The sequence below is a fragment of the Chelmon rostratus genome, chromosome 5 (assembly GCF_017976325.1).
Source record: "Chelmon rostratus isolate fCheRos1 chromosome 5, fCheRos1.pri, whole genome shotgun sequence".
Lineage (NCBI taxonomy): Eukaryota > Metazoa > Chordata > Actinopteri > Chaetodontiformes > Chaetodontidae > Chelmon > Chelmon rostratus.
This window is the reverse complement of record NC_055662.1, coordinates 27,246,624-27,271,765: the sequence shown is the minus strand read 5'-3', so window position 1 is coordinate 27,271,765 and position 25,142 is coordinate 27,246,624. Positions and strand designations below refer to the sequence as shown.

At 44.9% G+C, this 25,142-nt stretch overlaps 2 protein-coding genes across 2 annotated transcripts in view; one reads left to right on the top strand and one right to left on the bottom strand.

Moving 5' to 3' along the window:
* Positions 1 to 14,047: 14,047 nt before the first annotated feature.
* lrrtm4l2 (leucine rich repeat transmembrane neuronal 4 like 2) lies at positions 14,048 to 16,050 on the bottom strand. Its single transcript, XM_041936491.1, has 2 exons — positions 16,047 to 16,050; positions 14,048 to 15,669 (listed from the first exon to the last, which is right to left on the bottom strand). The coding sequence occupies exons 1-2, from the start codon at positions 16,048 to 16,050 to the stop codon at positions 14,048 to 14,050; spliced, it is 1,626 nt and encodes a 541-aa protein (XP_041792425.1).
* Positions 16,051 to 24,954: 8,904 nt separating this feature from the next.
* LOC121606277 (leucine-rich repeat transmembrane neuronal protein 4) overlaps positions 24,955 to 25,142 on the top strand; it is a 40,922-nt gene continuing 40,734 nt past the window's right edge. Inside the window, exon 1 of the mRNA XM_041936490.1 lies at positions 24,955 to 25,006. Coding sequence (XP_041792424.1) covers positions 24,955 to 25,006 — 52 coding nt within the window. The remainder of the gene's footprint in view (positions 25,007 to 25,142) is intronic.

The following is a 25,142-nucleotide window of genomic DNA, read 5'->3' as shown; positions in this document are numbered from 1 at the left end:
GACTGAGATTAATGATTAGCTGCTGTCATAAACTCTGTCATCTGTCATTCCACAGTGACGCATATCAGAACTTCCTGTGCATATGGAGGCTGTGCATCTGCTCACTCCCAACTTGTTCTGAAGGCCTGTAGCATCATTTCTCAGCACGCCGGGCTAAATGAACACCTCCTTACACCTTCAACATAAAGCCTGTGAGAATAATAACACACAGGTGCTTCAGGTGTGAAACTGTCACACTGTGGTTTGGTTCAGGCACCAAAACAAGCAGGTAAGGTTCAGGAAAAGGTCAAGGTTTGTCTCATCCCACCAGACTTCACTCTTATCACTCTTTATTTAGTCTGTCGGACTCCCTGTGTGAGAATTGGCGGTAAAGGGCCTGATCAAGCGTAAGATATATATATAATATATAATAAAATGAAGTTTTTGTAGGTTGCAATGCAGTGAAATAGAGTTCTTCAGGTTTGAAAGGGCCAATAAACAGTTGGTACACTTCCTCCACCCCTCCCCGACACACCCTCCTGACCCGCCCATGAAAACACACTCGCTGCTGTTTACCGCCAGACGGGAAGACGAGTGGATTCTACCTCAGTGCCAAGACGTCACAGAGCTGCAGGCTGCAGTGCAACCACTGCTCAGGCTGTAAATAAAGCCTCTATTAGACGACTGAGCTTATCACAGTGATCGCAGATAGTTTGAGCGACTTGACCTGGCCTGACAGAGGCACAGCTTCTTATCAGCTGTGAATGATTTACCAGAATGGAGAGTTTCAAACAGCTCCGGATGAGCGCTCACTGGGGTGTACATCATCTGTTTTAATGTACTAACTCTCTGAGTGTCTGACCAGACAAAAAAAGAAGAGATTTTCACTAAAGTTAGATGGGGCGGTGAAATTATTCAGTATTGATTGTCTGTATGAGAGTCTACAGTGTGTGATGTGAGCACAGAGCATGACGTTAGCCATTAGGAAACTTAAGTGCTGGGTTAATGCAATCCTGCCAATAATGTTCATTAAGAAGATGAACAAATTAGCAACGCTCGGGATGAAACACGATCAGAGAGCAAATCTGAAATGAGCCCAAACCTCCTTCTCCTTCGCTGCACGCTGTGTGTTTGCAGGTACCTGAGCGTCCTGCAGCGGGCCGACTGACGCCACGTCTATAAATCAGCGTGCGAGCGTGTTCATGAGTGATCCTGCAAATGTCAGGGTGTGTGTGAGGCTTTGCGGTATGGCTGCTCTACCAGCAGGTGGTTAATTGCCCCACTCCCTCCCCCCGGTGTAAGAGGAGGCTCTGGCACCGACGCTGCTGAACAGACTGTGCGACAGGACAAGGAGGGACCAAACAGACAGGACTGGGACAAGACCACCATTAAGACTGCAGGACGGTGTCGGAACAAGCACGATGAATGTGTTTTCTTTTTGTCACCCGATGATTTCTGAATTATCCGACCAAACTTGGTAGATGAGAAGTAGCCAAAAGCCCCGGGCTTTGTCTCCACAGCCAAGACTTGCTATAACCCATCTTGCTATGAGCCAGATTTGGCAAAGGTAGCCTAATCACACCACAGGGCAGCAAACAAACCACCTTGACAGATGTCCAAATTACAAGTAAACAGCCGAGCAGGGGAGGCAAACAAATGGCCGGAGCAGGGAGGGGAGAGGCTACAGAGCGGCTGAGCAGCCATGAAATAGCACGGCAGCGTGAGTCACAGTGTGTCAATGTCAGGGAGCCAGTTGGGCACATATATTCGTCTTTTTAAGGTGGAACGCCACTGGGACAAGGATGGCGCTCCTGGCAGAGGGAGGCAGTCACTCAGCCCCTCAAAGAGCTACGTGAGTGGAATGCAGCCGGTGCGCTGTGGGCCACACACGCTGCATTCATGACCTGCTGAAGCTCCGCAATTAAACGTCCACCCTGACGGTGAAATTGATTTTTTGTCTCCTTAACAACAATCAGTCTTTATTCAGCGACGTCCTGGCCGTCATAAACACACACTCTGCAGCCCGGGCGCCGTTACTTACACCTGGCTCTAATGAGTCCAGAGTTAACAAATGCTGCAGCCGTCATCCAGGTTTAACTGTGAAACCGGTGATATGAGCCGTGTGTGCGAGCAGCCATGCCACATGCTTCCCTGTGCCACGCTGCAGGATAAATAATAAAGAGGCAAATGCAAGGATTCCTCCCAGCCTCTGATTCTTTATCTCAGTGAGTAGCCCACTGAAGGAAAGGGCACATCTACCATCAAGGCATGCCTGACTGATGCTGCTCACAGCAGGACCAACTCCCATTGGTGGCCTACCATGCTCTCATTCTCTAATATTAATGATATTAAAACTAGTGCAGCCACAGACAGTATAGTTTATTTTTACATCTGCAGCATAGAAAGTGGATATAAAAGTAGATGAGGGCAAAAGAGAAAAAGAGATTAACTTCAGCTGCAGATGCAGCATCCCACACTGCCTGGGCTGAAATCTGTGAAGGGTGAGGAGGGTGAAGACAACAAACAGGCAGCAAGGACACAAACACGGCGTGTTTCTGTCCCCGCAAACCACCCCCCCTGTGAATCTCTGAATTATGGACCGTTATGTCATCAGCAGAAAGTCCGTCTAACCGAGAACGCCTGCCAAAACCTTATCCTGTCCATGCAGACAAAGCGCTCCCCGAGGGCTGAAATTAGACAGGTGCAGTTAAATCCACGCGAAACAAGAAAAGCTTTGCCGCCGCCGCCGCTTCGTTCGGCTGCTCCTCGGCCGCTTAAACTTCTAACCTCTGAGCATGAAAAGGCAGGCCTCTGTGAGAAATTCTGCATAGGAAATAGGAAAGTAAATGGGAATTCATCGTGTATTTACGACTCCATCCTTCCCTCGGTTCACAAGCTGCCCACCCACATATACCCCTGCACACACACACACACACACACACACACACAGCCTGCAGCAATATGAGCACGGTGGACCCCATAATCCAATAAGTTGTGCTTCTTGTGCTAAACCCAGTGAAGTCTGGCACACACAGAGAGTCCATGGAGAGCACGGTCCCCTAAGCCTCGCTTGCAGGAGTGGGATAGAAACTGTACTCTCTGAAAAGAACTTCAGATCTCTCCCTCTCCCTGCTTCTATGATGGCTCATTCCCCCCCCCCCCCCCCCCCCCCCCACCCCCCACTCCCACACACACACACTGGAGAATCATGATATGATGATGTAAGTTAATGCTGACGTCTCTTTTTTAATATAAATTAAGAGGAATATTCTTGGAATAACATGCCGGTCCACCGACTGTGTAATGGAAAAAGACTCTTTGTTTATTGTCTCTTGGATCCTCAGTCAATAAAAAAAACACACATTCATTTGGAGAGGAAATTATTTCTGCAGACTTGAAGCTCAGTTGAATGGATGCGCGTACACGCTTGGCCGTGCTTGAAAGCAACATAATAATTCATAGAGTAACAGCAATTTTCATCAGAACGCTCACAATAGTTTTTGGAGTAGAATTTGCATTCGTTTGATGCTGTTTGTCTTTGTTGTCTGTCACAGCTACAAATTAGTGAACTTGACTTTGTTGTCGTCAGACAGTTCGCGTCTCCCCTGTGCAGAACGACAAACAGTAACACTCGCGCTATTAGACGGGTTTGGAGGACGCTCCGTCCACCGTCGCTACGAACCAGCATCCTGTCCAAGTAGCTAAACCACTTTCCATGTACGAAAGGAGCAAGGTGGTCTCTGTATTTTATTAAGCACAGGTAAAAAGTCACAGCCCTGCTTTAATTTTCTCAAAGCTGCAAGCACACGTCCACATTTTGAATGAGGTCACATGACCTGCCAACGCCGCAGAGGTGTCTGATTGAACAGCGTGCAGACGTTCCGGGTTGGCTAACCTGCTGCTAGCTCAGTTAGCAGTAGCTGTCTTGTGGTGAGAAGTTCATCAGCTTTGTTTGTCAGGCTGCTGTGAGAGGAAGCCGTCAGGCTCTTCTCACTGCGTTACATTATACGACCCGTCAGATATTTTGAATAAAACCAAAGCAGCAGATCAATCTAACGACACATTCCCACTTCTGATGCAGACATGAGGTGAAGGATCAAAAGTCAGGCTCTTCTTTGGGTCAGTAAAGCTGATACGGCTAACACAGGGGTCGGCAACCTTTACCACTCAAAGAGCCATTTTGACTATTTCACTGAACAATGAAAAAATATGAATATATGCTAAATAATAGGCAATTAAAATATTAATCAAACGTGGTTAATGTGATTTCTGCTCCTGAACCTCAGCGCACAGCGTCTGCACATCAGCGCTGTGCGCCGTCACCTGCATCTTTACGCCTTATCACAATAGAGTGATACCATTCTTGTTTTTATGGGTTGGTCTCACTCAGGGGATAAATACTTGAACCTAACACCATTGCATTGGACTAGAGCTGTCCTATCTAGTCTGGTTGCGTACGAACTGATGAAGCCTGCTCGGATGAGAGGCGAAACGTCTTCTAAGACAAACTGACGAGGTCCAGTTGCGAACGATTGAATGCCCTAAAGCTTACAATGACCTGGATGAATGAGAATATTCACAGGTACGCAGGATAAACTGTCATCTGTGAGCGTGCGCGGTGTTAAACAAACTAAAATAAAATACATTTTAATTAAATGCTCATTAATTATTTTCAGGAGCTGCATCAGAGGGATGAAAGAGCCGCACGCGGCTCCGGAGCCGCGGGTTGCCGACCCTGGGCTAGCATGTTAGCAGACAGACATGGAGCAGTATTAGCATTCATGTATAGTCAGGTTTGTGTCCACCTGGTGCAGTAAGTCCAACACTCACTCCTTATTGTTCTGTTTTGTTCTCCACCGGCTCCCAAAGGAAATGTGTGACTCTGCAGCAGCTGAAGCCTCCACTATTTTATTTTAGATCTTTTCTATTGTATATTTGTTTTTTTCCTTTTTATTCTCGCTGTTGTAACGAGTACATTTCCCCAGCGTGGAATCAATAAATTCTTATCTTATGTTCATCAGTTAGTCGCTGAGGTTGATGCTGAGCAGGTAGAGTCTGTTTTTAGATATTTTTCACTGTTTCAGCTGGAAACTGAGATTAAATCAAAACAAATCAAAACAATGAGCTGAAAAGGCTCCATAAAGCTGCTGGGAGCTAATTCTCTGAGTGAATGACCTTTCACACAAGTCTCAATACAATAGAGTATTGATTAGAAGCCGGATCCTGATTTAAATCACACTGCAAACCATAAACTCTCCCGTTCAGAAGCAGGAACGAGCCAGAAGACATCACATAACGCTGTGGAGGTCTGAAACGTCTTCCCTCCCTCTCACAGTCACACCATCCCTCCACCTGACAGGGTGGTGTGGGTGGATTGTCTGCTCTGAATCGAGCTTCCCATCCGAACTGGAAAGAAAAAGGAGTTTTGACACAAGTCTGGTGGGATAAAGAGAAAGAAGTCGGACAGAAATGCTCAATGCTTTTCATCTGTGATTCTGCTGAACTGAGAACTCCAACCAGAGGAGCCTTCGCTGTTACTCCCCTTCACACACGATGCTGAATAACACACAGTTCAATACGGATTAGGTGGGCAGGACCATCCAGCCTCTTCTCCATTGTTCAGATGAGGAGCTGGAAACAATAGAGCAGGTTCTGACAATAGGCGACACAGACGGCATAAATCTCAAGTCCTCATAGCATCAACCAAATAAATAACCAGGTCGAGAGCTGAATACAGAAAAGAAAAACAGCCATGTTATTAATAACAGAGCATGAATTAATATTATAGTCACTATCTTGGCCTGACTCCATTAAACTCCTGATTAATCCAAAGGTGAGGTGAAGCTTGGTTGATGAAACTTTGCAGCTGTCAGTCAATGTGGCCACACCCATATTATGCATGACTTTAAGCCTTGATAGTATCACTCACTCACTCGTTTTTGGAGCCTGCCTCAAGTGGCCATTCATGGAACTGCAGTTTTTGGCACTGAAGGTTGCTGCTTGGTTAATTCAGTCACACCTAGCTGTTACATCTCTATATATTATAGCCTACTACTCATAGATCTGTACAGCTCTATATCCATCCTGTCAGTTACATCAAACTCTAGATTCATCAGATAAAACAGCCACAACACGTGCCTCATTTGTTATGTTGCCGCTGAAACATGGTTGTCTGGGATTTCAGCATCCAGTGTGTGTGTGTGTGTGTGTGTGTGTGTGTGATAATGTACTGAATGCTCGACCAGTTGCGGGTCAATCCTCATCAACATGCTTAATGAGTATTTTAATGACTCACTGCACAAATTAGCTGAGAGGATTTGTAAAGGTTATGGACTTCGAGGGTGTCCAGTTGTCTGAATCTGCAGCGCTACGCAGGCTATCGCACTGATAAAGTTTTATTCTTAGAAATGTGATACGTTGCACTGAACATTTATCCGAATTCTGTGTTAGTCCGTCATGCAAAATCTAATAATCTGTGCATATAATTAAAATGTGCCACTTGCCGTATTTATATTGCTTTACTTAAATTAAATTGCATAAATGCATTGCTGTATTGCATCTTTGCAAGGCTTAAATAATAGATGTAATAGTCTGACATTTTATTTCATTATGATAAATAAATTAAAAAACAGTCAGAGCAGCAAATAAAAAATAGACCCCAACATGTTCACTGTTTGATCTGGTTTAAGTGACGTGTGAAACTCCAGCGAGCAGCTGTTTTCTGGGATTATGAAGCCTTGTTTTTTAATAAAAGTTTGCAGTCATGAGCCTTTCATAAAGATTCAGCTGGAGGCAGCAGGAACCACAGACAGGCCGGGGAACGACTGACAGACGGACAGACACGGTAGTGCCTTCGGGCTTTTAGTGGGATTTGTTGACAATCTCAAAAATACAGACTATTACCACCCTCACCCTTTAAGTGTTTAAAAGACATGATTTCACAGTGCTGCAAATACTCAGAGTTCAGCTGCTGATATATGAATTTAATACATGAACATGATTTATTTATTCTTACACTGGTTTTGCAATTCAAATTCTAGACGTACAGACGATACGATAGTGTGTTAAAAGTTAAAGCAATATTTCTACAACTCCAGCAACTCCCGCACCAGATAGCTGTCCTTTAGAGGTTGCTTCCACACACACACACACACACACACACACACACACACACACACACATTTCAAATAACCAAATAAAACTTGCTGTTCTGGCATTCTTCCATCCATACACCGAAGCAGATAAATAAATAAAATCTGTTTAAAATGTTAAAATGTCTTTCTAGTCTAACCAGGCAAAGCAATTCGCCATGACAACAGCCACTGCACATGACGACACAAATCATCATAACATTATAGAGACGGCTGCATTCGGCACAGCGTGCATGAACATTACGGTAATGTATTTTAATAAAAGAATTTACATATTGCATAAGATATTAAAATGGAAATCATGCTAATTATCCAAAAATAAAAATGATTCAATAGATACCCAGCAGTGGTGAATTATTTTCAGAGCAATCAGGGCACTAAAGTCGAGAAAAAGAAATTCTCATCTGTTAGCCGCTAATGAATTAGTTCAGTTCTTCAGTAATCACTACACTCGTGATGATCTGCACAAGCCCGCTCCTATCTCCAGGAAGCACAATGCCAAAGGTATTTCAGTTAAACCCTCATTCATAAATGTCAGGAGGTATAGATTAGACTGGGGAAATACAGAGCAATCATTACCTCGGCTAATTAATGTGTTATCGAACTTGATGTAAGTAAAGCCTTGAACTGTGGAGGGAAAATTGGATCGTATAGATGAAAAGTGGGTGAGTAGCATTCCTCAGTCTGGTTTGTTATTTTGAAACATAGAGGAAAGAAACTGGATGTTAATCACTGTTATTAAAGCATCACAGGCTCTCCGAATAAAACACACGTCCTCACGTCGGCTTGTTCTGCTGTTAGAGGAAAACAGCAGGAACAGGTGTGCAGACGGTCACACCTGAGCTGCAATCACGTCAAAACAAAACTGGAGTGATTTGTCAACAAGTGAGAGTTTCACCGTCCTGTCGGTCAAAATGAGCAACACGTTTGTTAACAGAGCAATGGAGGACGGAGGCACGGCCCCAGTTATTCGCTTCTCGAGCCAAGAAAACGTCAACATGACAAAACAGCGTCGTAATGACGCCGCTGTCGAACGTGATATACTTCCACTCCCGCTGATGGATCTTTGCTCTAATTAGCAAACACGCTCTGCTGAAAATGTGCTTTTATTATTTATGCCACGGCGTCGGCGGTGCCAGACGGATGCCGGCGTGGCCACGGCGCGTTGGTTGCCAGCGGAGGTCAGTGGATGCCACAGATTACTTAACGCCACTTTACAAACAAGTGAAGGAGAGTCTGCGGCACAGAAATCAAAGGGCCCTGCAGGGGAAGCCCCCGCCGCCGTCAGGTTCAACACCTCAGCAGAAACCCTGTGGAGTCTCTGTGGTAATAAAGACGGGTTTGGCGCTTTTTATCTTTATTAGGATGTTTCAGAGCACCGTGGCACCGCATGCCTCTGCTGCTCTAATGCCGCCATCATTCAGAGAAGCCCGAAGCATCGAGCCTGAGGGACTTCTGTCGAGACGAGTCCCTACGCAGAAAATACTTAACAAGAGCAATATTTTACTGCCGTTTATGATGGCAGCGTTTCCGCAGTCTGAATGTGCTGCTCTGTGGTCAAGCTTCTCTAATCTGCCTCCTCTTTTATTTCAGCTCCTCTTCACTGAAACCAACAGCAGCGACGATGCAAACGATCTGGACGGGACGAGTCCGTATTTCACATATTCTGTTTATTGTTGTTGTTTGTTTTTGCTCCAGTTTTGTCAAGTCAGCTTGTCTGTCAGTCACTGAGACAGCTGTCACATCACAAAACCGCCTTTGTGTTTGAGTCCTGTGTGTGTGTGTGTGTGTGTGCGTGTGTGTGTGTGTGTGCTAGCCTACCAAACAGGAAATTTCTTTGCGCAGGACTGAATGACTTTCCTTTTTTACCTCCAAAGTGGCTCCTCCGCGGACACTGCCTTTATCATAGGCACCATAGTGATGTTTTATTACACAGGAAACAACAATATGAGCAGGTGCGCCGCTTATAAATCTTATACATTTAATTGTTGTTGGCTTTTGGTTGATTTCCCCGGTGTGGGAAGCAGAGCCGTTGAAGAATCCGGGGAAATAAATCAAAGAAACAACGAAACAATGAGACAACCTCTCCAAAGAAAGCACTATATTACTGTTACATCACACAGCGTGCATGTACGCCATGTGTGAGATACAACATCGCTTAATCTAAGTTCTGAATCTGTGACTACAACATGCATAAATATTACATGAGGCTCTAAATGCAGCAGACTTTCTGTCAAAGGGAAGCAGAAATGCAGCTGTAAAGGTCAAGCTGTTAAGTAGGTTTACGATGGAAATGATTTCCTCATGTTAACTAAACGGATCGCGCTCGTTATGGATGAAATGTAACTCGTAAAAGGAAACGTTTCACACTAAAAGTTTGGGACATTTGAAGCTATTTCATTGGGATGATCATGAAAGAGAGCGAGGAGAAGTTTCTGCTGCTTTAAGATGAAACGCAGAGCGATCTACATTCCTGCTCTCTCATTCAAGGTTCAAGCGTCTAATGAATCGGAAAGATGCATATGAATGAATGAATACGTTATGGTACAAAATCATTTCCTCTGAAGCTATTTCAAAAATCTTTGTGGCGACACTCTAACTAACGTCCTCTTGTTGGAACAATGATGCTATTCAGTGCTTTTAGTGCACACACTGAAAGGTCTTTCTGACCACCACTTTAATATGAACAAAGCAGCACGGAGCCATTTCTTCTCCTCTGAGGGCCAACTGGGACATGTAACAAAAGCTGTAAGCATTAGCATTCAAATGAATTTTACAGGTGACATACAGTGCACAAAAGGTGGAGTGACAAAGAAATCCTGTTTTGGGGCACAGGAGACAGGACAACTATTTCCCCCCAAACTGTCACAAACTGCCTTTGAGTACTTTCATACTTCACTGACTCTATTTTCAGCCGACGCTAATTTAACTTTAACAGCCTGGGACTCATTATGTTGACCAGCTCGCTTCAAGGTACATGTCGGCTCCTAAAATTCATAGGAGAGTCGACGTGGTTTTACCAGCTGTTACGAAAGAAAGAAAGAAAGACTCTCTTCTGTCTGGTGAGCTCATTTCGTCCAATTTAAGCCCTCCTGGCTCGGTCATCCTTGAAGAGGATGGTAGGCTGCTGAGGACAAACATAAGAGGCCGAGTGTAATCATGAAATATGCTCGGGGAGAAGGAGCTTTGAGCATTTCTAGAACTTATAGAGCTTGTTAATTCACTTTCGTGCACAGGGTCAGATGAAAAGAGTGATGCTAAATATGAAGCTACAGCCTGTGGCCTGTTAGCTTAGCTTAGCATTGCTGCTGGAAACAGGCACTCAGCCTGGCTCTGTTGTCACTGTGAGGTTGCCAGTTTTTACTCCTGGATGGATTAAACAAGGCAGATTTAAACTGTTTGCAGTCTTTATGCTAAGCTAATTTCCGCTAAGATATTTACGTGACGGACATGATGTTGATGTTGTAGATCTTTATACATTTGTCTTTAAATGACTTACCTCATAAAAGGAAATCAGGCCACCAGATATAAAGAAAAAGTCATGATGTTTAATCTATTAGATTTGTGTACTTGGACCAAATGTTCCTTTTGTTTTGTGATACTTAGCAGGACTTTCAAACTAAAGGTTGAACACAGTGTAAAGAGCGAGAAAGGATGGATCAGTCGCAGCAGACTGGGGTTAGAGCCTGCTGTGAAACCAGCAGTCAGCTAATGCAAGAAGGAAGTTTAACCAAACCAGATTCTTTTCCTAAACTTGAAATGTTTCTCAGCGGCTTTATTTTGAAAGTCTAACTTCATATTGCATGACAGTGAACGTGGTGAGTGGTGCAGCCTCAGGAGAAACTTCCAGTTGAAATACATTTGTTTGAAAGTGGATTGTTAAGAAAAACATGAAAAATTTGTGTCCGTGTGCACAAACATTGTGACAAGCTGACGCCAGTCTGTGGCTGTTTGAGGTACGCTGACGATAACCTGAGAGCTCGACACAATAAACCGAGAGCAGCAGCGATGGAGCTTTTGAATCGGCGCCATAACCTTCGGTGAAGATGAGCAGAAAGTTGCACACGTGTTGCCTTAGAAAAGATCCCCGGTGAGAGATGTAAATCAAAATTTCATGGCTGCCAGTGACGGCTGAGCGAGTTACTCCTCACAGCGAGTGTTTACAGGAAACACAGAGAAAACATGCTGTACTTCTGCAGCTTTCAAGGCAAGAAGCCACAGATTCTCATTTCGGCCTCGCTCATCAGCCCGCTATGACGAACATCGATTCATTCAAACAGACATTTTTCATTTCTTTGAGCGTATATGCTGTTTTTTTGTTTTTTTCCTTCACATTGTGCTGCTGGAGTGCGGGTCTATTTGTGTATTGTTATAATAAGTCAATACTGTGGACTCCCACAATTTTTCATCCAAACAAATATCCTCAATAATGATCTGCAAAATGCAGAGCACAGCTCTCCGATCAGCGTTCTTTTCTTAGCTGCACAACACCGAAAGACTTCAGAATGCAGGAAACCGCTTTTCATCAGTCACAATATGACAAATCAAACACTAATTACAAGATCTGCCAGAATTAGATCAACAAATCATTTGTTCTGTTCATATTACACTTTTTGTAATGGCCTCGCAGACTTTCCCATTGGCCCTTGAAAGAAATTCATCACATGTGCAAGTGCTGGAAAGTAAATATATGGATATGAATTCTGTTGGCAGCGTGCCTGCATGCCCGCAGGGTAAAGAAAGCCTGAGTCATGTTTAGAAAGTGAATTATGGGAGATCATAAATCCTTATCTGAACAACCTTTGACCAGGAAGAAACTTTAACCGCACCGCACACGGGAAGTGTGAGCGCGCTAATGGCTGATAACAAGGAGGAATCAAACGTCTGAAACCAGCTGACAGCTGTGGGGGAGGGATTGTAGGGACCGATGGATTATTGTTGTTAGTTTGATGTTACGCAGGAAAAAAAACACCTTTTTAAAAGCTCCCACATTCCAGCAGCAGCACCTCCTAATCCTGCTTTGATGCTAATTTTCTCTCCTCACACCGAGCAGGCTGGGAAACATCTAGCGGCGCGCTCGCAGCAGAGTGCAGATCTCTGGCACGTGTGTCTGGAGGCAAACTGAGGCGGTTGTTGATCACTCCTGGCCCCCGCTGGCCCCCGCTGGCCCCTGCCGTTAACAGGCGTGAGGAGTCAGCAGAAACCGAGCGCTCCACGAAATAGGTCGTTCAGAAATGGCGAATTGCCGCCACCATGAGAGCTTCTTGAACATGCATTCATAAATGTGCAGGACGGTCTGGTAGCGTGAGAGATTAGCCGCAGGCAGAAACACACACACGATCCCCTGAAGGCTCATGCCTGGCGGAGATAATGAGGCACAAGGAAAAGGGAGGAGGAGACGGCAGACCGAGGTGGGTGATATCTTCTTAACAGCATAACTGCTTTGACCCGTAACACCTTCCGTCCTTCGGCGGCCTGCCTCCATTCTCTGTGTCCTCCCGCAGCACAAGAGCAGCGTTTCCAAGCCGACAGAGGATCCGTGGTTATATAAAAGGGAGATTCTCAATCCCGTCTTGGTTTCAGGGACAGGAATGTCTCTCTGCCTCCTGAACAAGCACAGACTGGCACCACCCGCTCGGCCTCTGCTCGCTGTTTATGAGAGTATAAAACAGCTCGGCTGTACACCGGCTCAGCGATGTCCCAGGGACCGACAGCGGCCCCCTACCCCGAGTTTGAGGTGTGTAACTCAGATGCAATCGATACCGTTGTCAATACTGTAGTGCCAGGAGGGGATAGAAGAGGAGAGAGCCAGAAAACAAGACGCGTGATGGAAAATATGTCAGCTCGCTCTCATGCAGCAGCAAATCCAATGATGTGTAGCCCATCACGTCCAGAGCACAATGTGTGGATTCAGAGGGATTTCTTCTCTCCATGCGATGCACCAGGCGTCGATATTCTCATCACACACACAAGTTTTCATCAATTGTCAGTGTTACGTTTAATTATACAGTCATAATCACATAGAATGCCTTGTACCCATACTGTCATGTGTTACACAAACAATGCATAATCATGATGAATAATAATAATAATCAATACAAAAGTCTTCATGAAAATCAACATCAGTACTTTGACACATCGAGGTTGAAACTGGACCTGACAGATTTTTACATGTGAAAATATCAGTCCTGAGATTTGACTGGTGAGTTTGAACTGTAGCTAGTTTGGTTTGAACCACAATGAACCGAAACACAGCTTTTACCATCAATTAGAACTGATCATTTCATAAGAGAGGGAAGCATCTGGAGCAAAGAGGATGAATTCATGCAGAACATCTCAGGACACGACGCTCACTGTTCCCTCACTTCCCGTCTGATCGCTCAACGCAAAACAACGGGACAAACAGTGTCTGTGAGAAGAAGGTGCAACTCGTCCAACCAGAAGTAAGCAAACCAGGAGGTTCAAGAGATCAGCTGCCCCCATCACACACACACACACACACACACACACAGATCCTAAACGCTCGACAAGCTACGTAATAAAAACCAAACCTAGCGAGTAAAAAGTGGCTTTGTTTGTTTCTATGGCGATATAGTTTGCCTAAGAATAAGGTCAGCCCCTCTGCAGAGCTGACTTCTACTGCAGCCGAGGTCCAGACGTTACTTCAGATCATACACACCTGGCTGACCCCGCCACTGCTCTCCTGTCAGTCAGGGTGATAATTAGCTCCAAATATATCTCTCCGATCCAGCCTTCTTTTCCGTGCACATAATTATATTGTACTATGCCCCCCAGGTATCTCCTTCAGAGCCGCAGAATCTATCATCTCACGTTAGAGATAAAATCACTTAATCTCGTGGAAAAACCGTTTACCTCTGCTCAGCAAATGCAGTTTTAGTCTCGGTGGAGTGGGCAGCTCAGACCTCACATTCTATGGATCCGGATATGGTGCAGGTGCACGGCCTGGTCTCAGTCACCAGAGAGTCCATCGTCTCTGAGTTTGAGTGGTAGCTCAGGTAGTACTCCTGCAGCTGAGAGTTAAGGTCCTGCTCCTGCTTGCGGCCCTTTTTCCGGCGCTTGTGGTTGACTGAGTGCTGCTGCAGCTGCCTCATGGTGTTGGGGTAGCGCCTCCACGACACATAAATAACCAGCAGGATCAATGACACGGACAGGAACAGGGCTACGCTGCCTGCAATGATTTTATGGAAAGCCATGTGTTCAAACTGTAGCTCTGGGATAAACGACGTAGGGGGTTCAGGGGAGATGGGCGATGTGGAGCTCACGGTCGTGGACTCCGTCGCCTTTCTGTCCGTCCCGCTCGGACGGACGGGTGAAGGGGTCGATCTCTGCACAGGTGAGTCGGTGCCAGGCAGGTGTGTGACACCAGAGGGGGAGAGGCGGGCTGTGATGTTCACAGTCGGGGTTGAAGTCGGCGGGACGAGAGCGGTTGCTGAGAAGACACTGGACACATCCGCACAGGTGGAGTGGTTCCTCACTACATCCACGACCCTCTCGCCCTGCACAGACTTGGGGCTGCTGCAGATCATGCTGATGTCTTTGGAGTCCCTGAAGGTTCTGAGCCAGCCCATGAGAGGACAGATGCTGGGGCTGCAGTCCCAGGCGTTCCCTGCCAGGCTGACGGTGGTCAGTGACGTCCACGCTGCCACAGCTTCCACAGGCACGCTGCTGAGCTTGTTCGATTCAAGGTTGAGTATTTGTAAGTTTGGCATGCACTGGAAAACCGCTGGGTCCAAGATTTGGATTTCGTTCCCCGACAGGTCCAGTTTCTGTAGTTTGTGCCAGGTCCAGGGCACGCCTTGATTGATGGACCGTATGCGGTTCCATTGCAGGTAAAGCGCCTGGAGGTTGGTGAGGCGAGGGAAAATGAAGAAATTAATCCTGGAAAATTGATTGTGCTCTAAATGAAGTTCTTTCAGCTTGAACAGGCCTAAGAACGTCGTGCGGGTGAGGCTCCGCAAGCGATTATAACCCAAGTCCAGAAACTCCAGGCTGCGGCACTCCAGAAAGGTACGAATGACGATCTGCTTCAGTCCATTAGACCGAAGGTGGAGATTTTGTAGCTTGCGCAGTCCGTAAAAATGTCCTGGCTGCAGAGACTGCAGCTGGTTGTAGGACAAGTCTAAATTTCGCAGGTTTGGTACGGCGCTGAACGTGTTGTTGTGCAGGTGGCTGATTTTGTTGGAGCTCAGGATCAGTTCCTTGAGCCTGCGCACACCATGGAAGGCTAAAGCGTCGATAGCGTTGATGGCGTTGTGGTCCAAGTACAGCCAGATCAGCTGATTGAGATGGGCGAACTGGTAGGGCAACAGAACCACCAGGCTGTTATAGCGCAGAGACAGACCTTGGCATCCCGTGGTGATGTTTTCTGGGATGTCTTGGAAGATGCCAGATTCGCAATAAACAATCTTTCCTTCGCAGCGGCAGCTCGCGGGGCACATCCTCTCCCCCGTGCTGAGCAGCAGCAAAACAGCTGCCTGCAGAAGAAGAAATGATAACCTCCAGTCCAACATCACAGAACCTGTTGGGGGTAGAGTGGAGCACAAGCAATCAAAGGGGTGACTTGGTTTTAGACAGAGTGGGATCAGAGACGTTCAAACAAGCAAAGGTGAGGAATGATTCGTGCAGCGAGGAGCAGCTTCAGGTCTGATGTCTGAGACGCCAGACCTGCTTCATGAACAATTCATCAACACAATCTGATGCTACTACTTTTAAGATGTGAGCACGAACACATTCAGACACAGGTGGAGGGAAAAGCTAATGTGATTTCAGCTCATGTTTAAATGAACAGCAGAGCTCCTCATCCTTCACATGTGCACATTCAGTTTAAGAACTCATAAAGCTGTCAGTCAAAACTGATCATAGCTGCTCTGAAGAGGCAGGAACACGATGACTTACCCATGGTTACTGAGGGAAGGAGTAATCCTCGGAAACAAATGGATGAGGAGCACATTAAACTGCTCTCGGATGAGAAAATCGCAGTTCATGCAGCCTCGGAGTCGATCCGCATACCGAGCATCACTTCTGTCTCCAATTAGCGGACAGAGTCAAGTTTTCCGCAGCGGCGCAAAAGCGCCTGATGTCCGTCTGCCGCTCGCGGAAAGGACGCACACTTCGGTCGGAGTTGGAGTCGCGGCTGTAGTTCAGCTGCTGTGCGCAATAACCGTCTGAGAGACTGAAGCACAATCCTCCACTCCATGCAGCCTCTCTGCCTCTCTCTCTCTCTCAGTCTCTGATCTCTCTCTCTCTCCTCTCTCTCTCCCAGTCTCTGTCTCTCTCTCTCTCAGTCTCTGTCTCTCTGTCTGTCTCTCTCTCTCTCAGTCTCTGTCTCTCTCTCTCTCAGTCTCTGTATCTCTCTCTCTCTCTCTCTCTCTCTCAGTCTCTGTCTCTCTCTCTGTCTCTCTCTCTTTGCGTCTCTCTCTCTCCTGTCTCTCTCCTCTCTCTCTGTGTGTGTCTCTCCCTCTCTTTCCCTCTCTCTCTCTCTCTCTCCCTCTCTGTCTCTCTCTCTCCCTCCCTCTCCCTCCCTCTCCCTCCCTCTCTCAGTCTCTGTCTCTCTCTCTCCCTCTCTCTCTCTTTCATGCCTCTCTCTCTCTCTGTGTCTGTCTCTCTCCCTCTCTCTCTCAGTCTGTCTCTCTCTCTGTCTTCCTCCCTCTCTCTCTCTCAGTCGTAGGCGTCTTTAAGCACATATATATAAATCAGCCATGTATTTTCAGCTGTTGTGAAATATCTTTTCTCCATTAATTCTCTATGTTTTATGTCTCATCATAGGTTGAATGAATCTATAGAAAAAGGCAGTAATTTAAGTTGAGCTATATTTATCTTGCTCAGTAGGGGGCCCCCCATGACTTATGTGTCAACAAAATTTGGTCTAAAATTTGCTGTGTATGTTCTCAGACCCTCAGATTTTTTAAATGCAGTTTATTTTTTCTGACTTTCTGAGTTTATTCGCTTTAAATCTGAGCCTTGTGACACGAGGGGCCACGATATGAAGATGGCATCACACATACTGCTGACCACGACGATGATGGCACAGCTTCTGAAGTGTTTCCTTCCTTCAGTTCATTAATACCTTCAATCACCCAGTGAAAAATGACAGGAAAGTTGGGTGGTCAGGATTTTTGCTCGTTAAAATGATAATCGTCGTAACAGCTTGTTGACATGCAGCATCCATCCACACTCTCAGGCTACAGGGGGAGTTTATGTAGATAAACAGTTAGCACCTCTTGCTGTGTAGAGATGCTGCTGAAGAGGTGGCAGCGGTAGGATTATTAGTATTCAAATTAATGGTTCTTATGAAGTGGGCAGTCAGCAGACAGCAGGAGGGGAGTGAAAAAACACGCTTAAAGCAGGAGAAGATGGAGAAACCTGCAATGCTGTGCTCATTTCATGCTCATTCTTCATACTTTGCTCAGTCTGCTTTGAGCACACATCCATCACACGGGGTACAGCCGTGTGGAAAACACCAGCTTTGACTGCACAGCTTCGGAGAGTCTGAGGTGTAATGTGTGGTAACAGCAGCCCCTTGTGCACGCAACAAGAAATGTCCTGTTGTAAGAGCTGCTGACATTGATGCACAAATGCATGACTTCAGCAAAGATAAGAGTGAAATCAGCATCCGGATCAGTTTCGGTTAAAAGAAATGAGCTGATGAATTCAGAACGATATCTGGCTGGTGTGTGTGGTGAGATTTCCTCGGATGCCTGTGGATTGTATTAAGAAGAAATGATTTTTTTGAAATCTGCTGCATGTACAGCGCAGCAGGGATGAATCCGAGAGGTGTGAACATGAGCCATTCTGCTAAGATAATACCTCCCAGACTTATAGTGGCACATTTTGAAAATGAATGTCAAACACAAGCCGCTCTTCAAAGGGGGACGCTGCGTCACACGGGCCCTGGGAGATAACGTGTCATTCAAGAAATGTGCACCAAAGTGTGAGGCTGCTTCGCGACAGACTGTCAGCTGCTCCATCAGTTTATGGACCAGATCTTTATCTGGTATATGAAAGTCTAGAGAACGACTGTGTGGCCAGATCGTGGAACTTGACAAAGTAATCATCGTCAGATTGGTGACGGCCGCTATCTTCTGGCTGCCAGTTACAGAAGACGTACTGTTACCTGTAAAGATTAAAATGAGTCCACCTTGATGATGCTGATGTAGACCTTTCTGAAGTTGCAGCAGCAGCTTATGAAAAGCTGAATTTTGAATGCACGCATGTGTGTGTGTGTGTGTGTGTGTGTGTGTAGTCTGACTTGGCCTGCTGCACACACTTCACGCTGTACAGCACCTGCAGATTCTTCATTGTTATTAATGTAATATGCAGACAGATGGATTGGCAGATGGATAGTCAGATTTATTCCTCCACTCCGTCATGTTTCACTGCTCTTCCACTCAGTCTTATCTTCTAAAAGGTGCAGCCATGTCACCCGACTAAAGCCACTGTTGCAGCAAACAGCAGATTATCGTCAGTTCTTATGTTTGGAAAATAACCTTTGGTGATATTTGAAATGTCTAAGCCGGAAGGTACTCTCTCCCTAAAAGTCAGTAGCCTTTGTCTTGAGATGGGAGGATAGCGTTACAGCGATCAGCGAAAACCTTCTCCGTCTAAAATCTTGTGCACACGTCACGTCATCTCGCTGGTGAATCTGCAGGTTTCAGCTCAGGTTCAACACGACAGCAGCAGAGCAGGGAAACAGGAGCAGCTTCAGAGGCTGTGCGTGCTCTGCCACATGCTAGTGTAATCATGTTTTCTCATATTTGCCAACTATTTTGCAGGGGTTTGTATGTTACGTTTGCTTTTTTTAATATTTCACTGCTATAAGACATGGTACACTGAAATTAACTGAGTGCCTAAAGACCCATTAAATTACTGATAGTGAGTGCAGGGTTTGAGAACATCCCGTCGCTCTCACTTAAACTCAGGTGCTTCATTAAATTCTCATTTCGTTAATTTTATTTGCACGTAAACAAGTCGGTTATAGAAGATGTATCACTGTGTGCACATTATGAGAAAAAGAAAGAGACACATGTTTGAGGAAGGAATGCACGTCATAAAATCACAACTTCAAAAAGTTTTTACCAAACTGTGTTTACCCTCCATGATACTTGGGTGACAAACTAAAAAGTTCTTTGTTAAATAGCAGGAATTAAAGAAAAAGAACTCAGGTGCTGAAGCTAAATCCAACCTGTCATCACTAGTCTATCACATTAACTAGTCATTCATGTAAAATGTTACCTGTTGCAACCTTAACGTACCTTTTCCCTGATGGAGAAGAAGCACTGAGCCTCGTCTCTCATCATGTCTGAGGAAATGAAACAAATTGAAAAAGGTGTCTTTCGTGATGCTTGGTCTGCTCCTCCTTCCTGCCTCCAGCCACTTCTCACCCCCCGCAGGCCCACCCATCACTGAGGAACTCCCCACACCTGCCATTCTCCACAAGTCCACCAGATGCCCTTGGACTTTCTCTCCGACTCTCCTGACTCCCGCATCCACCTGCTCACCTGTTCTCGTTTCCCGGATCACCCCCACCTGCTGGCACACCTGCCTCTCATTATCTCAGCAGTCCTTCGGTGTATGCGACCAGCTCGCTGGCTCTTTCTTCTCCTCTGCCACTTCCTCACATTGAGCACTTGTTTTCAGCCGTCTGTACCTGCTATCAGCTACCTGTGTTTTGACCCGCCTCGCCCCTCCCTCCTCGTCGTGTGAACCGCCTCCTGACTGTACGCCTGTTCCTTTGAGCTCTGAAGTGCTTTTCCTCCGACCTGTTCTGCCTCAGTGTCTGCGTTTGGGTCCTCAATCCTGTTGCCTCATACACACATCTGTGACTGTTTGACGCAGGATTTAAATGCAGAAGCCCATTATCATCCTCTCTATAATGCATTATCAACTGATCCTTGCAGACTTCCTTGCAGAACTGTGTTTTCTTATGCATGAGAACGGTATTTGAAAAGGTAGACTATCACATAAAGGTTAGGAATCCTCTTCTGTTGCATGTTGCTGGGGAAAAGGCTGCTGGTTTAACCTTTGATACGGTGCTTTAATGGTGTGTTCATCCACCTTCCTGCCGTTAACTTCATGGATGTTGTAGCACCTCTGCTGCTGGAGCTTCAGCGTGTGAATTGGCCTAAAGAATAAGAAATGAGGTGATTATCATACTAAAGGACAGTACGTATAAAACAGAATATGAATCCAGGCCAGAACAGCTTTTCAATCATCTGAGAACTTCAGAGCGTCGACCAGCGGAGCCACAACTTTAACAGCGTAAATAAGACTCAGACACGATGAGCAAGCTCAGGATCCAATCACATCACAGCCCTTCTCCTATCAAAAGACAAAAAGAAATGTATGCAGTATTTTTTCTCCTCATTCGAGTGGTAGAAGCAGCGGGAGATAAAGAGCCAGATGTTCTGGGATGAGCCCTCTGACATGTTTACCTGCTGCTGATGTTCTGTGGAATTAAAGCTACACATTTAGACGTCAGGGTCAGAGTGAATAGAAGCTGCTTCCACGCTGTTTTAAGTCTCTCTTTGTCCTAATTGTTTTACTTTTATACATTTTTACAGTCTGTTTCAGTGGGATTCATTACGCTGCAAAAAAGCAGGTCCTTGCCTTGCTCTATTATTCAGGGCTCAGTCAGTCACAGACAGTCATTAAAGTTTCATAGGAAGCAATTTGGTGGCTGAGTTATTTGCAAAGTGAGGTGAGTGCATATGGTGGTAGCATACCTTTGTTTATGGCTTGGCTTTCCATGCTTTCATGTCAAAAAAGTCCCAATCTGTTCTCTCGTGGGGCTAATTTTTACTTCATGATGCCTGAGAAAACTTTATCATGAAGATGATGATCATGAAGGAGTCGAATCACAAGTCAGCTCATCTGACGAGTGTTTTTAAAGCTGTGCGATAAAAAAGTCAAGGCAACCTTTGAGTTAAAAAAGCTAAAGTTGTGATGTTCCCTCTAATGTTCAGAGTTGAGTATAAATACACTGTGAAACTTAATTATTGATCCATGCATCTCTGCATCGCTCGCATTGCCGGTTATAGCAAATACTGAAAAAAAGCCAGATGCAAAGTGAAAGTGGGTCATTTCGGATTTGTTCGACAACATAAATAAGAATTGATGAACAGACCACGGGGAATTTAAGGAACAACAGATGATTGCACAGCGACGTGCTGTGAGTTTAAAGAGTGAGATTAGAACAGGAGAGAACAGTTCGCCCATAACAATCTCTGACTATTCATTTCTATTCATTTCTATATATCATTAATAGATCTGACGACGCGTAGACCAGAATGACCTTTGACCTGTGGATAAGGAGGGAAGAGACCGAGCGCATCAAACTTAGGATGGAAAGATGAGAATTACAAATATTCTCACATATTATTTGGTTTAAGCCATAAATAAACCACAGACATGTGCTTTTTTGCTTTAAGGTGATAATTGTATGACACATTAGTCCAATGGAACAGTACTGTACATGTGACCCTGTTTAATGTCAGCAAGGTGAGTCTCAGGTGAGACATTGTGACATCATGTGACATTTGTTGTTTAATCTGTATAGAAGTCACTGTTTCACTGAATTATAGAAATTAAATGAGCGTTACATTTAGTGAAATTAACATTATTATTGTTGTTACACATCATTTAACTTCCGTGTGAAATAGCTACAAATCTGAATGTCTTTAATTCCTTTACTTTCTATAGTTGGGACCTAATGGATGGCAAACATACAGTGTCATAAGTCACCACACCCGAAATGAAAAAATAAATGTTCTGTTGTCTCAAAAGCTTTGAGTTAAAGTGGCTTGATGACAGTAACACAGTGGAATATGATAATAATGATTTACTGTAGAAAAGTGTAGCTCTGACACAAATATAATGCATTCAGGGGCACCTCAAGGCTCCGTTCTCAGACCGTTGTTCTTTCTAATTCTCCCTCTAATGACTCTGGCTCTGATGAAATAAAACACAAAATTCATTTAATGCAGGTCAAAAGTGTCAGAGAAGCAAACTCGGGTTTGGAAAAATTGAATAGTTTACAGTATTTGCATTTGGATAAAAAAAAAGTCCAGATTAATGTCATTCAGATCATAGTTAAGTTGATGATGCGTAACGTTACATACCTATAAACTTATATTTGAGAAAGCCGATAGATGAATGTTTCCGGAAAGAGCCACTAGGACTAAAAAGGAGGCAAAAAGAAAGCAATATATGAAAAAAGACACACCTAAAAAATCAAAGTTTTTAACTTTAAAGGTATTATCGGCAACATTTCCACATTAAAACGTCTAAAAGCGACTCGGCCTGTCACGTATATTTTGTTTTGCTTTGAACTGACAACATCCCAAATGTTTCCGACAATGATCAGACCAGAGAAATCTGTAGTTTCATTCAAGGTAACGTTTTATTTGCTGCCTGTCACTATGACCTCACAAGACAACAACTCCCATGATTCCACGGTGCTTCATGACATCATCGAACTGCGCCCCCTAGTGGCATAAATGACATACTGCATGTGTAATGACTGCAAAACTGGCTACAGAACTCTGACAGCAACATCCTGACCAGCTGTTTGTTGTATTAAAGAGATATTTCTGCTTTTACAGATTTATTTCTCATTTCTTTTCACTCATTTCTTTTCAATTCTGAAAATCTGATTAATCAATATATTTTGTATTCATTATAAAAATTCATATCTTTTTAATCTTATTTACCGTGTTTAGTCACAGCTGTGTCGACCACAGATTTAATGAATGAAAGAAATTCGGTTGTTGCCCCGTCCTTCAACTCCAACTGCTGGCTGATTGATCGAACAGTGGAAATTAAATCAGCGGCAGTGGAAGATGCATCAGTTTTATTTTTGTTTCTTAGGCACAAACTATCTGTGATTTGAAGTCAGATGCTCATTAACGTCCATCGCTGGTAATTACGCTACTCATTAAGTTGAGGGGAAGAGGGACCCATTAGGAGTGATGACTCTGACCTCGACTCAGAGTCCCATCATGAGGCCTTGAGAGCTCCCTTTGTTTACGCACGAAGCATTTCAGAGTCAGAACAGAGAGAGAAAAGACCTTCTGAGCTTCCTCACCTTTCATTCTTTCCACAGACTTTAAAAATGACACTAATAAAAATAAAAATATACACGCTTTGCTACCTGCAGTTTCCTTCTACCTGCTGAAACTGCATCATTTTCATATTCCTGGTTAAATTTCAAACAAAGTTGTTATCGTCCATCAGAAAATAGAAGAACATGTGAAATTAGAAATGTTTCACTGTCTGCTTGTAAACACTGAAAATCTGGATCTTTTAGAAACAGACAGAAGACAGCAGACATGGTTTTTCTTGCTTGTTGCTGTTTTTCATGGTGACACAGACTTAAGCTTTTAATAAGTTGACCTTTTCATTCCAGACCTCTCTGCCTATGAAGCGCTAATTAAGGACCATATTAAACCCACTGGGGGTCAATCAATGGCTGCACAGCTCAGGCTGTACTGATGCTGTTTCAGGTGTGACAAACATACCTGAAACAAAGTAGTAATGAATGAAACGACAGGCAGTACAACAGCACACCATGCATCAGCTGAATCACCAATGAGGGAAATAATTAATTCATTTTGAGGTATTCTACTTTACTGGAGTATTCATTTTAATGCTGCTATTAGCATAAATAGCATCATACTTGTGTTCCACCACATTTTGGAGATAAAGACTGTAGTTTTTAGTCATGTACATGTATTTCACACAGTTACCAGTTAATGCAAATTAAGATTTTTGTACAAAACATATGAACTTATGGTGCATTCTTACAGATTGAACTGTCCTGTGGTATAAAAGGCATAAATCAAAGCATCCAAATGCTCCTTAAATGCATCAGTAATAATATTCCGATGCACACCCGCACACAGTATTATTACTGATACACACACACACACACACACACACACACACACACACACACACACACGAGCATGAAATTCGTTAAATAGGCCATTTCTGCAGAAAGAGGACTTGTCATGTGTGCTGCATCAGAATTTAGGTCATGACAGAGAGGAACTTGTTCCTTTTCCTGTTTGTCTGATCTTAAAGCGCTCAGTTATCGGCTGGCAGAGCATCTCCACAGAGATCTAAATGCGGAGCAAACACACTTCCAGCTCCTCCGCTTTAATTGATATGCAGCCTCTGCTAACGGGCACAACGGAGTGCGCTCCGGCGTGGGCTGCGGAGACTCACTCAGTGACCAGGAGAGGGCATCTCAAGTCCTGAAACGAGCGCCAGCGAGCTCAGTCTAATCCGGCACCACATCATTCCTGTTGCTATACAACTCATTTATTCTTGATGCTTCGGTCAGCGGGTCTAATCCACAGCAGACTGCGCCTTTCCCCTCTCAGGCGGGATACAGACAACTTGTCGGGTTTGGACGACAGTTTTTTCCTCTCAGATTTCTTCCCTCGGTGTCTTTTCTGCCACTTAGCCTACGTTTAACAACTGGCGACTCGGTGTTTAAAATGCATTTTAAATGTCTTTTATGGCTCATTCTCCTGCGGCTGCGAGCCTGAGCGCGTCCATTCAAGGGCAGTCTGAATATGCTTCATCAGGCTGATGTTGTGCGGTAACGCAGGACACTACAGGCAGAGGTTGATGCACACCTCCTGGAGCTGCCCACGTCTCCGACAGGTGTGCGGCCGTGCGCTAAGCGGATCCGGCTGCGGCGCACAGTGCGTGTGTTCCCCCTTGAAGACAGGCGTCCTGGGTGCGTGTCCAACTACTTGGACCGAACGCTGAGCGCGTCTAACATGTGGACCTGGGACGCATGCAACAGAGAGCCCTGAACATGAGGAGGAGCCGACACCGCGCCAACATGGGTATGTAGACTGATCCGCAGCGTACTTATGGTCCGCAGTTCTGCGCAAAGTCTTCAGTGGTTTGCCTAATTAGCGCTTACTTAAAGCGAATGTGGCTCGTGTCTTTATGAATGATGACTGCAGGCTGCAGGATCTG